The sequence below is a fragment of the Amia ocellicauda genome, chromosome 6 (genome assembly GCF_036373705.1).
Source record: "Amia ocellicauda isolate fAmiCal2 chromosome 6, fAmiCal2.hap1, whole genome shotgun sequence".
In the NCBI taxonomy this organism is placed as follows: Eukaryota; Metazoa; Chordata; class Actinopteri; order Amiiformes; family Amiidae; genus Amia; species Amia ocellicauda.
The window spans coordinates 4,446,110-4,463,973 of NC_089855.1; the positions used below are offsets into that span (position 1 = coordinate 4,446,110).

Consider the following 17,864-nt stretch of genomic DNA (forward strand, 5'->3'; position numbering starts at 1 on the left):
TATAACAGAAACAATGACAATAGCAATAACAACAATAACAATGATAATAACAGCCATAATCTTTTAGTTGTCTGTATAATTATTATTATTTATGTATTTATTATTATTATTTTTTAATCTTGATGTCAACATTATATTGTGCTTATATATGTACATTACCTCTGCATGCTGGGTACAGTGAGGGTCCAGGGCTCCTAACTGAACAGTCTGGTGCAGATGATGTGGAGGAGGTGTTTTATCTCCCCCATCTCTGATCCGACTGTGCCTGCAGCAGTGGCGTAGCTGTGCCTGGGCACCTCTCTCTGCCCTGGCCCTGGTGCAGGGTAGTGTGTGGGCTGTGTGGGTGCAGGGCTGCAGCTCTCCTCAGGGGCTCGCTGCTGTGCTGGGCCCTGTGGTGGTTGGGTGTGCACCTGGATTCATTTCGGGGGCTGGCTGGCCCTCGGCCCAGGGCGGTGTTTTTCAGGGCCTTTGCAAAGACCTTCATGCCCTGTTCGTTGAGGTGGATGTGGTCGCAGAGGTGCTGTGCCCACAGGGTGGGCTGGTGAGCCAGGTGCACATTAGGTAGTTGGGCACAGCCTCTGGCGATCTGGCTGTTGATGTGGCTGATGGTGTTCTGGGGTACGTCATCTCGGGGCAGCAGGGTGGAGATTATTATTTTTGCCCCTGGGAAGCGCTGTGTGGCTGGAGCATTGCTGTCTGAGGCAGGGCAGTCTGTGCCAGGGGTAGCATCCTGATCTAAAAGGACAGGGTTGTCCAGGGTGGGCTGGTGTGCTGTGCTGTCAAGGTTTAGTGCAGAGGCTGCAGGAGGCATCTTCTCTCTCTCGGCCTGCTCCTTTACATGTGGGAAGCCCTGCTGAAAGGCGTCCAGGCTGTCTTCTGTTCCCTGCACCAGCACTGTGCCAGTGTGATATATATTGAGAGTGAGCACGTTGCTGTCTGTGTCCTCACTCTCACTGATACTCAGCTGTCTCTTCTATTTCAGCATAGTCTGCTATCAGGGTCTCTGGCCAGTATCTTAGCACTTTGTCTTTGTAGGCCTTCCTTGCTTTAGCCCTCCTGTCTCCTCCCGCTTCTCAGGCTTTTCAAATCAAAACACTTTCCACTGTGCTTCGCTATCTTTTTCTTTTCTTTCCTTCTTAATTTTCTTTTTTCTCTTTTCTTTTGACCCTTTCCTTTCTTTCTGCCCTTTGTTGTCTTTTTTATGCATTCTTTCCCTTTCTCCTTCAGTTTTGATTTCCTCTTTGTTTCGTTATTCTTGCCATCTCTGCTGTTAATCTTTGCTGTCTTTCTTCACTTTCGTTATTTCTTGATCTCTTTTTACTCTTTCTTTCCTCTCCTTCTTTGTCTTTCCTTGTCTTAATTTCATAGATTTCATTTTCCTTGTTTTGATTTCCTTTTTCTTTGAACTCGTTCAAAATCTAAATGTAGATGTGTACAATTTTCAACGTACTTGTTTTCTCATTCATGGATATATTGTCTTTTTTTCAGATTATTTAATTCTATTCCAATAGATGTTTAAGGTTTATTAGGAGCTCATTTTTATGTGACCTCTCTCTCTCTCTCTCTCTCTCTCAAACACTTGCGGGCGCCATGAGTGACTTTCATGCGGGATTTCTTCCTTCACACAAGCTGTGTGTTACTTGAAGACACAAAGCCAGGGAATTGCAAAACTTTAAATACTTGATGTACAATAACACACTGCACAAGAAAAACGCTCTTCAAGCTCTGCGCCTTTCCGAGTCATTATCAGACTGTGACGTCATCAGTGCGCGCCTGTTGTCAGGAAGCGTGCATCTCCCGCACCATGTCTGAAGTAAAACCGGGACAGAGGTACGGCATACAGGGACTGCTGTGTAGTGATTTGATTTAAGATTATGGTAATTAATCTGCAGGTAGACACACTTTGCAAACAGGGGTGAGAAACACCGTGATTCTGCACGAAACGCTCTTTGGACAGATGCGTGTCTGTTGGCAGCCTCGGGTTTCCTCTCCAAAACAATGCAAATGTACGGCAGGTGTGCAAAGATATTGAAGACTATGAATGTCACCAGATGTGCAGTTAACTTCGTTATATTATTCAGTTTGCTTTATTGTTCATGCATAGAGCGGTTGAACAGGGTAAGATTGCAAAGCTGGCCTTGTGTGTGAGTCGACACTAACACTATCCATTTAAATACACTGATAACAAGAACCGATGACGTAAAATCTGCAGGTGCTTTGATGCTGTTTGTTACGCAGATAAACTACACTTTACCTAAACGAATGGCTAGAACTCAAAAGCAGCACCGTGGTCTGTAAAGCGGTTTCCCTCTTTGCGACAAATGCAATTGCAGTGCCATCCTTAACGACTTTCGTGTTGAAGGAAAAATCTTACACTGCGCAGGACTGTGGCAACACAATTACAATCTCGGATTCACATCAAAAGCTGTGAAATGCTGAGAGTATATATTATCCAGCTGAACAATACAATGCAATACAATGACTTCTAATACAATACAAACTATGAACGGAGCTTTGACGAAGCAATCAATTATAGACCAAACATTCAATACTTCTGTATTAGAAGCCACATGCAATTGAAATTGAAATCCTGTACAAGACTTTGGCTGCCCCCTAGAAACTATTTAACTGCCCGGTATCCTTATCTCTCCCCCATCTCGTCCTGCCCCATTCCCTCTCTTTCCTTCTCCCTCCTCATCTCTCACTCCAGACACAGATGTAACATGTTTTTGACTCATGGGTATTTTCACATTGCTAATGTGTCTGCTGTTGGAAGATAGTTGCATTGTACAGATATCACAGTTAGTCACCCAGCAGTGATATGACTACAGATCTGCTGTTCTGTCTCGGCTGTTGAAATTGAGAAGAGTTGTTTCTGTGTTTTCCAGAAAAGAGGTGATCGACCCTGAGATGACCGATTTTGAGCGCGGTCTCATCGTTGGTTTCCACAAAGGGGGGAAGTCTCTGGCGGAGATCGTGGAGATCACTGGTCTGCCCAAACGAGCGGTTAAGAAGTTCCTGAGGGACTGGAAGAAAGGAGCCATCGATGTAAGAACGATAAGATAACTCTGTGAGCTCGTCTGTTTCTCAAAATTACGGCCGCAGCTCTGATTGGGCTGTGGCCTGAGTTTCGTTCTCTTAGTGCCATCCAGAGGAGTCCAGTCATTCAGTGTCGTGTGTTTTAGTGCTATAGCTTCTGGTGCTTGGATAATCTGGCTGGCCGACAGCAGTCACTGAGGGCTACAATGAGTGTACAGATGCTGCTGTAGTTTGGCAGGCAGCCTTTCTGAAGGGGTGTTAACTGCACTGTCTCCTGAGAGTAAAAAGGCAAACTGCCAGGGCTGCAGGCGCTGCTTTGAAACTCGGCGCTTCTCATCTCCAGGGGCTGTGTGACGGACCTCACATGAACTGGGCTCAGCAGGGCCTTGTGCCTGTGTCTTGAGCTGTGAGATTGTTATACAATGATCAGATACAGGTGCTACACCAAGGTAGGGATAGCCTATGCATTGATTGAGCCTATGTGTGTGCAGCCTCCTGTGTCTGTGTGTTGCAGGCCTACACCGGCCTCTACAAGGATGCCAGCGCAGCGGGGAGAGAGAGCGCCGACAGTGGCAGCGATGACTGACGTCTTGAGGGGGCTCTCGGGCTGCGGCTCCGGTGCCAGCCACCCCCCACAGCGGCTGCCAGCGGGTCTGTCTGTGTCCGCTCTGCCACTGACGTGACAGGGTCTTGTGTCGGGGGAGAAGGGTGCCCGGGGAGTTGTGTACAGTGCCAATCTGAAGCAGCAGACGTGTTCTCTGATATGTGGGAAATGCTTTATATACTTTATTTGTTTTATTTGATTATTTTTACTGAAGGGGTGTGATGTAACTGAGTAAAGACCTTTACTACAGCAACATTTGTGTTTTTCAATTTCAATTTTTCATCATCTGGATTTCAGTCCATCTTGGCTCTTACTGAACTGAAATTCCTATTGAACTAATCTTAATATAATTTGAACCCCTCCTTTTAAAGGGTTTCAGCTAAACATTGCAAGTTATTTATAAAAGAAAATGTTATCATTATTTCCATGCAACCTTTCATAAATAAATGATTATTTGGAGGAACTAATGAGAAGCTGTGAATCACATTTTAATGGTTCACATCACATTTATGTCATCTTCCATGGATTCTTCTGTAAAGATTTTCACAAATTCTCCCATTTTACTTCAGTTGCATTGCTGGATAATATCACAGGGGCAGACTGCGAGCTCAAAATACAATTACTTACTGTGTGCATCTCTTTAGTTACAAATAAAATTAATCAGTCTTATGGTGGAACACCTGCAATAAGCAATCAGATTATTCCAGGTGATACTGTAGAAATAGTTCCAAATATGTAAAAAGACAATGTGCAATGTGTGCATTCATTATTTCAGTTTAAAATCTGTGCTAATGTCCTAAATTTGTCCTGAAAAAAAGGAATGTGAGGTGGACAAACTTAAATTAAATTAACATTCAGGAAAACAGATCAGGGGGTCATCCAGAGATCTGAAGTGATCGCAGGTAAAAGTGCGCACAGCCTAGAATAGCTTACTGTGGTGCCTGATATTTGAATTATTTAAAATGGAGTTTTATTTTAATTGAAATGAACTAATCACCTAAAACTTAAACAGATTGTGAACTCGTGTTTTGGCCATTTGAGTCTGGTGAATGTTTGTCACTGGTGTTGAGGTTATACAATATTCTGCACATATTCTCATGGTTGTATGCATTTAGTTCTGTGTTTTCTTCACTATACAAATTATACAGTTGCTGTCAAAAGTAATCACCCCTTTGTTGGACTTTTCCACATGTCAATGAATACAAATACAAAATAATTGAATACATAAGTAATTACCCCCTTTGCTATGACACTCCTGATTGAGCTGTGGTGAAACTTCAGTCCACCTCTGTGCATGAAGGTGTGTCACATGATTTCAGGTTAAATTCTCTGGGAGGTCCCACAGTTGGTTAGTACAATTCCTATCTAAACCTACATCATGAAGACAAAGGAACATTCAAAACAAATCTGGAATAAGGTTCTTCAAAAGCACCAGTCAGGGGTTGGATATAAGAGCATTTCCAAGGCACTGAATATCCCCTGGAGCACAGTAAAGTCCATTATTAAGACATGGAGACAATATGACACAACTATGAATCTGCCTGGATCAGGCTGTCCTCAGAAACTGAGTATCCAGGCGAGAAGGGCACTAGTCAGGGAGGCCACCAAGAGTTGGCTTACAAACAAGATGGTCAATGTCCTGGAGTGGCTCAATCCAATTGAGAATATGTGGAAAGAGTTGAACATTGCTGTTCACCAAAGGTCCCCATCCATCTTGATGGGGCTTGAGCAATTTTGCAAAGACGAATAGGCAGAAATTGCTGTGTCCAGATGTGCAAAGCTGGTAAAGACTTATCCACATAGACTCATGGCTGTAATTGCTGACAAAGGTGCCTCTACCAAATATTGACTGAAGGGGGAGATTACTTATGCATTCAAGTATTTTCTGTTTGTATTAATTTAGAACAATTTGCCGATTATATTTTTCACTCTGACATTTTCCACATCTTCTGATTAAATCCATTCTGATTTCATATTGTAACAATGAAATGTGGAAAAGTCCAAGGGGGGTGAATACTTTTGAGAACCACTGTACATAGGAATACACATGCTAAACTGAGAAGTGGTTAAATCTGCAGAAAACATCAACTTCAAACGCATTTAATTTAAAATAAAATAGCAAAATCCAACACAATACCTGAATTAGAGATATGTTGTTTCATACATTGATTGATTAATGAAGACAAAGATCGCTATGCTTTTTAAATATTTGAATCCAGTCCGTTCACTGGCTAGTGCTGGAGGCTCAGTGCGCATAGAGGGCTGTCTTCAGTGGAGGTGACTGTAGAGGTTTGTTTTAATCAGGTCTGAGAGTTCAGGGAGTAAAGACTCTAAGCTTGACCCCCATGTCCATTGGTTCCCCAGTGTAGTGAAGTGCAGAGTAATCAAGTACTAGACTGAGGAGATGTTCTGAAAGACTTTCAATTCAGTTTCTACTGGTGTCCCTGGGCTGCTAATGGAAATGCTCGACAGGAGACACACACCACAGAGGAGGGATGAGGGCTGCCTTAGCTTTTGTAAAAACAACAGATCACACCCGATTGAGTCACAAAGCCTTTATTATCAGTGCGGTCTGTGTGCCTCGGCTCCAGCAGCATCCTTCAGGCCTGCCCAGCTCCCGCTGCAGGAGGTTGTGAGGAAGCCGTCACTCGCTGCTGGTTGGGGGGGGTGTTGGACACACAGGGCTGGGGGACTGGGCTCCCTCAGGACAGCAAACAACCAGAGAGAAGATGATCAATCGCCTCCCTCCCTCTCCCAGTCCCACAGCCAGCGTGACCTTTAACCTCAGGAGCCGCACTTCTGCACGGCTGTCTGTAGTGGGGCAGCAGGGCCGCCGGGGTCAGAGGTCAGCATGGCTGCCTCCTCTGAGTGCGACTGCTGCCCCTGCGGAGCTGCGGAGAGACGACACAAACACACAAGGGAGTCGGATCACTGTGGACTGGGCAGAGGACATGCCTCACTGTTTATAAATGACTGTCACTTGTCCAGAGATTATCCACCGCTGTGCAGTTCTGATACAGATCAGGAGCCCAACACAGAATTACACCGAGGCCAGCTCTGTGCCAGCTGCCCTGAGTGCCGTTAGAGAGGCTGTACTTACAAAGGTTAAAATAAAGGCTGACAACATTTGGGAGCTTTTCCTTTTTGACTCTTCTGGTTTATTGGGGGTGTGCAACAGTCTGTCTGAGCCAGCAGGGGGCAGCAGTCTCACCTATAGCCTGGCTACATGGCGCCGGGTCGGGCTTCTCCTGCTGCTCTCTGTCAGCGATGGAGGCCGCGATCTTCCTGGCCACGAAGCTGCAGGCTAGAGAGAGAGAGAGAGAGAGAGAGAGAGAGAGAGAGAGAGAGAGAGAGAGAGAGGGGGAAGCAGGAAGGAGAGAGAGAGAGAGAGAGAGAGAGAGAGAGAGAGAGAGAGAGAGACTCGGTCAGTGTTTCCATGCAGTAACACGTATGTAGTTGCAACAGCGCTGGGTCACAGTAAGCCCCGCCCTCTCATCGTGTACAGTCAATACAGTCAAACGGTGTGAAACAGGTTACAAAAGCATTAATAATTCTTAATGATAGTCGCCATTGGCCTTATAGTAGCAGTACACAATACATCTGTTTTCTCTCGTCCGGGTGCTAAAGTTCATTCTTAAAGTACAATCAGACGCAAGGACGGGATCCTCGAGTGACAGGAGGGTCGTTAATTACCTTTAATGAGCAGTCAGACCATGTCTAGCGCGCCTCTGTGGTTTCAGTGTCAATGAGCCGCGGCCTCTGATTATCTCTGTGCGACAAGATGGCAAAGAGCGTCCATTGAAGACAAGCTTACGAAACAACACGACACCCGGAAGCGACTGTGGCAGGGCTGTGTGCAATGCCTTCTGGGAGCTGTAGTTCTCTTTATCGATTCACACGCTGATTTCCTGTCCAGTTCATCAGTAACAGGAGCCTCATTTGCACAACAGGTCTAGTTTATATGTGTTCATAAAAAGAAATAGAAAACAACACAATTGAAATGGAGCAGAGTGCAGAGATCACTGTTTGAAATGTATCTACACATTATATGATATAACCATTAATGCTCTCCTGAGCAGTGAGGAGACCATGTGGTTTGTGCTGAAAAATATGGCTGTTCACCCTGACGTACATCCCTGTCCTTCTGTCTGCAGTGCAGATACAGACACACAGAGTATTAAGGCTGGCCGTGGCTGACATCAGAGTAAATGACCGCCATGTCGTCCACCCTGCTGTGTTTCTGTCGGTTCCTTCGAGTTCTACCAATTACCTTCATAAAGTCACAGGTCTATTGTGTTCACTGCTGAATTCTGTCAATTGATTATGAGATTATATAAGACTTATATGAGAAACAAAAAATATTGAAATAAAATAAAAACAAAGGAACACAGATGTTTACCTTGTCGCTGTCAGTGTTGATTTTCAGGGGAACAACACCATCTGTAACCAATCCACACATTAGAGTCACTGCCTTCATTACGACTCACACAGCATTTTCTACACACTGTGCATAGAGGGGTCAACTGGGTATTATAAGTCAAATCTATATTAATTGGTGGAGGAATAGATTGTGGGTGTTGGTGTAAAAGGAGTATTGTGAAAATTGTGTGTAGGTACCGCTACACACACAGTTTAAGAAGGAAATGTCAAACCCACTGTATTTAAAATTAAGTGCTGAGAATCACAAGAATGATACAAGTTATGGTATGCCAGTATTTCTGATAAGCTTGTTCAGTGTCTGCACAGTTTTATATTTAACCATTAATGCTTCTAAATTCTGATGAATATCTGCCTTTTATTGTCTTTGAAAGCAAATCTGAGACTTCAAGAAGCTCTCAGTATGTTCATAGATTTGTACATGCAATACTGACCTTTTCTTTTCTTAAAATAAAATACAGCAAATCCACTCGATACCACGGCCGTTGCTAATGATGCTATTAGCCCACAGAGGTAAACCTCCACATCTAAGACCAGAGATCAATGTCAGAACTTTCAATTAATCTAAATTAATTAATTAATACATCAGACAAAACAATATTGAATTGGATATCATATAACTTTTTTGAGAGCCTAACATTTTAAACAACATTGTATAAAGAATGAACTATTACATTTCCTTTTTCCCCTTTCTGGTTACTCATATTTCAGTTCACATTATTGGTTTATTGTATTTTCCTATTAACCTGCACACCTATCTTCTGTTTCCTAATCTAATTCTCTAAGAGTTTTTAAACCCTCCTTTTCCCAAGCATCCTTGTGAAGTCTTCTCCTGTAGTTTGCATTTCTGAGCAATTAGCCCAATAGAGCTCTCTGTGTTCTTGACCTTATTCTTCCTCTTTTTGACCATTGTTCTATGGATTTCCAAGTTAGTGCTGTTTGCCTGATCACATGACCACAATCCTGATTCCTGCCTTTACCTATGCTGTACTGTTCAGGTTTCTATTATCTGGAAATAATGTGCATTATCATTGGCTTATGTGTCATTTCTCATGTCTACTTTTCAATCTAATTAAATTCAGGCCCTGTTAGTGTCTGTCCTCTGTGCTGTAGATATCCAGTTTAACAGAGCTGATCTCTGATGTAGTGTCTTTTAAAAGTAGCTGAATGCTCAATAAGCAGCACATATTAAAACACATGTTTGTAGTGCGGTGCTTCCACTAACTATTGCTAGAACAACTTTACAAAAGCAGCTAAACTCATACACTCAGAGACTGAAGAATGCTTAGTATAGCTTCCCCTTTCATTCAGATAAATAATTCTGTTCCTGGACTTTATCCCAGTTAGTTTAACTTTAATGTGTCCTTAAGGTACATGTGTTTTATTTTTAATATCATTATTCTTATTGTTGTTGTCATCATTGTAAGCCTTCAAAATATTGTCACAATTGTTGTGTATTGTCTTTTTGAAATTCTCAGGTTTTACATTATTTTAGTAGCTGATTCAGGTTTGGATTAATGATTTAGAATGTAAACTTAGACTTCTGTAATCTTAATTGAGTGTTTTAACAATGGTGATAATATATTAGATGCTCTTACATATTTGTGAAGCCCCATCATCTTTAGAAACAGTAAACTTTGTTCTCCTAAACCCAGTGTAGTAAGTGGGAGGCAGAGTAGAGATGTGTGAATACTGCAGGATGGCCCGTGGAGACTGACCAGGCTTGTGTCGGTACCAGGTCACCTCAGAGGCACACAGATCACACGGCACCGTCTCACTGAGCCCCACACTGACCGGCACACCTGGAAAACACACCAACTCCTGCCTTTTGTCTCTTTTTCTAAAGCAATTATGCAGTGAAACTTTATGATTAACAACACAACAATTCTCTAACTATACCACCAACATATATACAAAATATATACATTATACATTTTATATATATATATGAAATGTATAATTCAATATTATTTACCAGTTAGATAGACTGCGCAGGTTAGGATTAGTGTAAGCATCGTGACCGGCTGCTTTACTGTCCTGACTCTCTCTGTGAGGTACAGACTGATCTGCCTCTGTCTTCAGGAGACAGTATTGATGGACACGCTGAGCACATGGTGACCTTTTCATTATAGTGCTGGTGTATCAACTGGTTACCACCTGAGGACACAGACTGATCGAGTCTGTAATGCCATATAAAACAAATCTGTCAAATGTAAAAGAGGACAGGATACATCAGATCATACTGTAACAACCCCCTCTAGCGGGGTGTGTTAACTAATTGGGCTGCCTCCACCTTTGTTAAACCCGGTAAGGACCGGTAATGCAGGTCATACTGGAAACTCAACCTGTGCGCTCGACTTCCTGAAGCGAAACGAAGTGTCGGTCTGTATAATAATGACAAATTCACTTTTAATCAGACAACGCTGTATACAGTATGTGGCGACACAGGTCTAGGGAGGCGATGGACAGGTGATCACTGTGTTTTCTGTCTTAAGGGCGATGCTGCTGCTGTGCGCCGCGGTTTGTGCGCTTCTCACTGCCGGCGGGGCTGCAGGTACGTCTGCCTTGATGACGTCACACGCAACCAAATACACATTGTAGCGAAGTGAGCCGCAGCACTGTGCGTGTGGATGGGCAGACTGCGGGTCCTGTGTGTGGCGGTAACTCTGGTGTAGATCGTTTGGGTGGAAGAGAGGAGTTGAGAGAGAGGCTGGGAGCAGTGCAGTGTGACACAATAAACCTGTTCTTCGCCCTCTTGTATTGTTGGTTATTTATGTAATGGTAATCAGTAGCAGTATCCCATTATAACAAGATTGTCATATTATATCACATCAGATTCTGCAAACTTCTAACGCAAGGGATTGATGTTCTACTTTTGTTTTCCCCTTTCTAATGTATCTATCTCTGCAGCATGAAGACGCCCTGTGCCCGACTAGCAGCAGACAGAGAGTCTTTCACAGAGGTCTGATGCTGTGTGTGTGTTTTCTCCACAGGAGGAGCCAGAGATGAGGCTGTTCCTGTGACTGGGCCAGTCAATGACCAGGGTAATGTAGTGGTCTTTACTGGACAGTCCCACAGTAGCCCTCTGTAGTGTGTTTCTCAATAGGCAGTGATATTTTAATATTTTTAATATTTTTGACAGCACAACTTCTAGGTGTGTACTGTGAGTATTGTGTTACTGGGCCTGTGTGCACCAAAGTGCTGCCGAGTTGGGTCAGATTATATGGCTTTACAATATGCGCCAAGGGAAGAGAATAAAACACTGCTGATGTATTGATATAAACTGGCATTATATTTAATTATGAGGAAAATATTATGTCATAATTGTATTTCTTGACACAAGTCAGCATTGAAGCGGATTTGCTAGTCTTTGCTGCAGCTTGATTACCATGATGTTGTTGTTTAAAAATGTAATATAAATTAATCAATTGATTAATTAGTTAACATATTTAGAACTAAGCAACGACTGTTAGATACACAGCTGGAATCGACAAAATATAAGGACAATATATACTGAGTGATATTACGTTCATTGTATAATAATCGTTAGTGCTCAAACAAATGTATTAACTTATTGATTCCAAGGCATTTTTGTGTTTGGCCATGTTGTAAATATAATTGAATCTGTTGATCTGATTCAGATGTTCAGGTGTTCATTCTCATTCAGAATCCTGCTCTCTATGTCCTGTCAGTATAAATTGTGTCTGAATCTCTCATCCTTCTGCAGGGCAGGACTGTGTTATTGGAGTCATTGGAAACTCCACTGTGCTTCCCTGTGTTTATAAAGGTGATGAAACACTGGAGCCACAAACTGTTTCTGTTGAATGGAGATCAGATGATGGCCTGGTGGTCCATGCCTTTGTCCAGGGGAGGGATGCTCTAGAAAATCAAGACCCCTCATACAGGGGGAGAACAGAGCTGTTCACAGCAAGACTGCCTGAAGGGAACTTCTCCCTGAGACTCTCTGATGTTATTGAGAAGGACCCGGGGAAATATGTGTGTTATTTTCATAAAGAGGACATGGAATCCACCAAACAATTGGACCAGGTTTGTCTGGCAGCTGCAGGTGAGAAAAGCAGACTTTTTATCCTTGATTCACTGAAAACACAAGTATTAACAGAGTTCAATTTGATTTGAGAGTTATTCAGAAACCCATGTAGCAGTAACAAACAATATTGACAGGTGTGGTGCCTGAGGATGACACACTAAGGTGTTTGCCTGTTTCAGATTCTCAGACCTGAGTAAAGCCCAGTCAGGTTAAAAAAAACTGGTTAAATGGCTTATTTAATGGAAACTTGACTGAATTCTAGAGAACAGAGCACTGTAATAAGCCTTCTATACAAAACATCTTAGGGTAACAGTATGCCAACTTTTATACCCTTTTAGATGTGCTGTTAGTGTGTGTTATGTACAGTGTGACTGTGCCCTGCTCCTCTCCACAGCCCGTTACTCAGAGACAGAGCTGCAGGGAGTCAGAGACCCAGATGGAGATTACGCAGATTTCAGCTGCTCCTCCTCGGGGGGCTTTCCTGAGCCCAGGGTCCACTGGCTCATTAACTTACAGCCCCCCCCTGTGGACACAGTGATGACACTGGTGTCTCAGGACCCTATCACTGGGCTGTACACTGTCTTCAGCCTCCTCACTGTCCACTCCACACAGGACATCGCTGTGAGCTGCACCATTGAAAACCTCCAGCTTAACGAGAGCAAGACGTCAACGCTCATTAACTGTAAGGATTTGTGGATTATCTTAAACAAAATAAAATACGTTGTCTGTATGACCACATACATTTTCAACTAGTAATAAATTAAACTAACTGAGCTCTTTTTGTTTTTGTAACTGAGATGTAGTTTATGTGGGAAGTGCACAAAACTGCATAATGTACATTAATTTAAAGTAATTTGTAAAAGGTTTATTAATTTATACTAAAATATTAAAACAAATGCCTAAATGCACTAAATTCAGTGATCACTGTTTCCGTATATATTTTATTAAAAGCTTAACTTGTGCTGCAGAAATCAGTTTAACAGAGTAAGTTAAACAGAGGGATAGGATCTGTGTTGAACTCTCTTATTTCACTTTGATTTCAGATCACACACGCTCTGGCTTTAAAGTTGGAATAGTTGTTGCAGTGGCAGTAGCTGTAGCCGTGGCTGTCATTGTCTTACTGAAGAGGAGGTCATTGTGTAGGGTTTGGGGGAGACATCTACAGTATAGTCAGAGTAAGTGAGCTGTGTGTGAATCATCTATTAGTGTCCGTGTTGCACAGTGACACTGTGTTAATGTGTCAGTATGGGAGCTGCATTGTGACACTGTGTGAGTGTGTCAGGTGCAGTGTGTATGTATGAGAGTATCTATGTGTATGTGTGTGAGTGTGTGTGTGCAGAGTTCATCAGTGGGACCCCAGGACAGTGGGGATGTCCTGAGGAATCCTGCACACCCCTCTGCTGCCCCTGTCCACACACAGCACAGCTGTATTGGGGATGTTTCCCTTCATCAACACTGTCTTCACACTTTATCACCCAGCCTTCAGACCGCATATTGGTTCCAGTTATAAACGCGCTCTGATCGCCCTGTCACAGAGACCAGTGTGGGAGTGCTGTGTTCATTTCCACACCAGTACAGTGTTGTAGTGTTACATACAGGACAGAAGAAGGAGGAGAAGGCCTGGTTTAGTGTCTCTGACAGCTGAGATCATCAGTGTGTCTGCTGGCTCTGAGGGAGGGGATCCTATTGACAAGACTGAGACACAGGGTCTCTGTCATGTGAGCAGCTGACCCCAGTTCAGCCCCACTCACAACCTCAGACACAGAGCTGAGAAAACTGCTTCCACTCCTGATAGTGTCTCAGTGTGACTCCAGCTTCACTACAACACAGGGCAGCTGGGTCACCTGACTGTCACTGCTGAAGTCTCTGCAGCATGAAGACTGCCTCAGTGCCTGATGTAGCAGCAAACTGAGAGTCTCTTTCACAGACGTCTGATGCTGTGTGTGTGTTTTCTCCACAGGTGGAGCCAGAGATGAGGGTGTTCCTCTGACAGGATCTGACAATAACCAGGGTAATGTAGTGGTCTTTACTGAACAGTCCCCCAGTAGCCCTCTGTAGTGTATTTCTCAATAGGCAGCAATATTTTAGTATCATTGCCTCCCTTTGACAGCACAACTCCTAAGTGTGTACTGTGTGAGTATTGTGTTACTGGGCCTTAATTTAGGGAAGACTGACCATGTTTGTTTTGTCACTGCAGCACAAGAAGAAGGAAAAGACTTGGATAAATTAAACTAAAAGAAGAGAAATCAGAATCAAGATGTTGAGTAGAACTGAAGTTGAAATGCGTTTTTATTATTGCTATGGTTGTACTAAGATGAGATCTTAACGGTTTATACACTTAACAGAAATATAAACTCAACAATCAATCCATTTTTATTTGTATAGCACCCTTCACAGGGTAGCCATAGAGCACTTTACAGATTGATAAACATAAATCAAATAAATAAACCTTTAACACTTTAAACTAAAATAAAGTAAACAAATATAAAATATACCAACATGAAATAAACCATGAGGCACAGAGGAGAGAATAAACTCCTATGGATGGCAGGCTGTTTTAGAAGAAAATGTATCTCTGGGGGTCCACGGCTTAAGACCCAGGCCTAATGGTTGCCGCCCCTCCAAGCAGTAGAATTATGTTACAGCAGCAAGAAGATGAGAAAGTTCTCAGGTGGTGCTGCTGGCTGTGGTCTTCCCTCTGGTGAGGGCCTCTCACCGGTCCTCGGGTGTGGAACGTGAACGTCAACATCAACAGCCCTTGGGTGGCGATGGCTCGTCACACCTTGGGGTGTAGGTGCACTGTTAGCCCTCTGGGGTGGGCAACATGCAACAGTTTCAACGATTTTACAGAGTTAGTTTATGTAAAGAAATTAGTCAATTGAAATAAATAAATTAGGCCCTAATCTATGGATTGCAGGTTAATATCTCTACTACAAACTGCCTCCAATGACATTGTAGAGAATTTGGCAGCACATCCAACCAACTTCACAACCGCAGACACGTGTCCCACGCCAGCCCAGGACTCCACATCCGGCTCCTTCAGCTGCAGGATCATCTGAGACCAGCTGCCCAGTCAGCTGACATTGTGGGTCTACACAACCAGTCACTGCACAAACTGTCAGAAAGCGTCTCAGGGAAGCTCATCAGCGGCTCATCCACACCAGGGTCTGGACCCGACGGCAGCTCTGGTGGACATTCCTGCAGTTGGTAGCAAATCACACACTGCCTCAACACTGGAGACACATGGCATTGTGTTGTATGACAAAACTACACGTTTTGGAGCGGCCTTTTATTGTCCCAGCACAAGCCGCACCTGTGTAATGATCATGCCGTTTCATCAGCTTCTTGATGTGCCACAGCTGTTAGGTGGATGGATTATCTTGGTAAAGGAGAAATATTCACTAATTGGGATGTAAACAAATGTGTGCACATAGTTTGTGCTTAAGGTTTTTTTTTTAAGAAAATGTTACACTTATTGAATGCAGTCTTTCAAATATCAATGCTAGAACCCTTTGGAGGAAACAATTAGAATGGGAAGCTGTAAGTCATATTTTAACAGATCATTTTAAATTGATTTGTTCTCCCATGGATTTTTCTGTAGAGATTTTCAACAAATTCTCCCATTTTAGTTCAGTTGAGTTGCTGGATAATATCACAATTACTTACTGTGTGAACCCAACTCATTGGTCACCTGTAATAAGCGATGTAATCATTTCAGGTGATAATATAGAAATAGTATAAAATATGTAAAAACACAATGTGCAATGTATGCATTCATGATTTCAGTTTAAAATATGTGCTTCCTGAATGTGTCCTGAAAAAGGGACCTAAGGTGAGCAAACTTAAAGAAATTAACATACCAGAAAAAGAAAGGAAATCAGTGGGTCATCAGGTGATCACAGCTAAAAGTGCACGAACACCAGAATTGCTTACTGTGCTGCCTGATGTTTGAATTATTTAAAATGTCCTTTTTTATTGAAACTAATTAATCACTTAATACTTAAACAGATTGTGAACTCGTGTTTTGGCCATTTGAGTAGGTGAATGTTTGTCACTGGTGTTGAGGTTATACGATATTCTGCACATATTCTCATGGTTGTATGTGTTTGGTTTTGTGTTTTCTTCACTATATGAATTATACATAGTCATTTAGGGGATTTGTTTATTAAATATGTTGACACCACAGTCTCTGCGATAAATTGATCTTTCAGAAATGTTTAAGGTGACCTTTTCTGGGAAATGATCTGTTTGACGTGAAAACAACTCCCACTGAAATAGATCATGTTTTACAGAGTTTAAAATCTCCCAAACAAACCTTTCAAGTATTCGTCTCTGTGTATTTTCACTGGCCAGTGCTGGAGGCTCAGTGCACATAAAGGCCTGTCTTCAGTGGAGCTGAATGTAGAGAAGGTTTGATTTAATCAGGTCAGAGAGTTCAGGAAGTAAAGACTCTAAACATGACCCCCCATGTCCATTGGTTCCCCAGTGCAGCAACGTTGATAGTAATAAAGTACTAGAATGAGAAGATGTGCCTCCTGTCTTCTGTTCTGGAAGCCTTTAAACTCAGTTTCTATTGGAAATGTTCGACAGGAGACACACACCACAGAGGAGGGATGAGGGCTGCCTTAACTTTTGTAAAAACAACAGATCACACCCGACTGAGTCACAAAGCCTTTATTATCAGTGCAGTCTGTGTGCCTCGGCTCCAGCAGCATCCTTCAGGCCTGCCCAGCTCCCGCTGCAGGAGGTTGTGAGGAAGCCGTCACTCGCTGCTGGTTGGGGGGGGTGTTGGACACACAGGGCCGGGGGACTGGGCTCCCTCAGGACAGCAAACAACCAGAGAGAAGATGATCAATACAGATCAAGAGCCCAACACAGAATTACACCGAGGCCAGCTCTGTGCCAGCTGCCCTGAGTGCCGTTAGAGAGGCTGTACTTACAAAGGTTAAAATAAAGGCTGACAACATTTGGGAGCTTTTCCTTTTTGACTCTTCTGGTTTATTGGGGGTGTGCAACAGTCTGTCTGAGCCAGCAGGGGGCAGCAGTCTCACCTATAGCCTGGCTACATGGCGCCGGGTCGGGCTTCTCCTGCTGCTCTCTGTCAGCGATGGAGGCCGCGATCTTCCTGGCCACGAAGCTGCAGGCTGGAGAGAGAGAGAGAGAGACAGAGACAGAGAGAGAGAGAGAGAGAAGGAAACAGCAGGAGAGCCCAGTCAGTGTGTTTCCATGCAGTAACAGTTGCAGTTGTAACAGCGTTGGACTGGAACAGCAGCTGATCAGAGCCCAGAGAAGTGCAGCCACTCAGAGACATCAGTGAATCACTCCAGTGTCTCTGCTGTCACCTCCCCACACCACAGCACTGAGCTCCACTGTGGGACCAGCCAGGCCAGCATCAGCGAAGTCCTGCTGTTTCCTCAACAACCCGCCACAGAGGTCTTCCTGTATATTGTGTTTCCTCTTCATCATTGCATACCAACATGGGGAATGGTGCTGTCCTGGTCCTGCTGTGTAATGTTTAGTGATGTTGTATGACAGCTGTTCAGCTGTTCACTGAACTCTGGTTGCTGGTGGTCTTATGTTTGACAGAAGAGTCTCCCCTCTCTCTAATTTTAACCTGTCATCAGGTATATTCAAGAAAAATGTGACTGGTGGTTTCATGACATTTGGTATTTAGTTCAGGACTTAAAAACACAAAACTGAAAATGAAGAAGCTATATATATGGGTAGTTAGGGAGG

At 43.3% G+C, this 17,864-nt stretch overlaps 1 protein-coding gene and 1 long non-coding RNA gene across 3 annotated transcripts; one reads left to right on the forward strand and one right to left on the reverse strand.

Annotated features, from left to right (window-relative positions):
• Nucleotides 1-6,183: 6,183 nt before the first annotated feature.
• LOC136750770 (uncharacterized) lies at nt 6,184-7,495 on the reverse strand. The gene is made up of 3 exons (XR_010816957.1): nt 7,337-7,495; nt 6,855-6,947; nt 6,184-6,534 (listed from the first exon to the last, which is right to left on the reverse strand). It is a non-coding gene; the product is annotated as an uncharacterized LOC136750770 (long non-coding RNA).
• A 2,900-nt stretch (nt 7,496-10,395) lies between these two features.
• Nucleotides 10,396-16,313, forward strand: LOC136750771 (ICOS ligand). Of its 2 annotated transcripts, none has more exons than XM_066705822.1 (7): nt 10,396-10,462; nt 10,576-10,634; nt 11,074-11,124; nt 11,808-12,146; nt 12,523-12,810; nt 13,172-13,303; nt 14,089-14,319. In XM_066705822.1, the coding sequence occupies exons 2-7, from the start codon at nt 10,580-10,582 to the stop codon at nt 14,184-14,186; spliced, it is 963 nt and encodes a 320-aa protein (XP_066561919.1). In that variant the 5' UTR covers nt 10,396-10,462; nt 10,576-10,579; the 3' UTR covers nt 14,187-14,319. The 2 variants fall into 2 exon arrangements, with proteins under 2 accessions (XP_066561919.1, XP_066561920.1); XM_066705823.1 differs by adding an exon at nt 14,326-16,313 and having other exon boundaries at nt 10,412-10,634; nt 14,089-14,139.
• Nucleotides 16,314-17,864: the final 1,551 nt, after the last annotated feature.

Coding starts and splice junctions, on each gene's coding strand:
- LOC136750771 (XM_066705822.1), top strand. CDS start 10,580: ATGCTGCTGCTGTGCGCCGCGGTTTGTGCGCTTCTCACTGCCGGCGGG. Junction 11,125..11,807: donor TGGGCCAGTCAATGACCAGG/GTAATGTAGTGG, acceptor ATCCTTCTGCAG/GGCAGGACTGTGTTATTGGA. Junction 12,147..12,522: donor GGTTTGTCTGGCAGCTGCAG/GTGAGAAAAGCA, acceptor TCCTCTCCACAG/CCCGTTACTCAGAGACAGAG.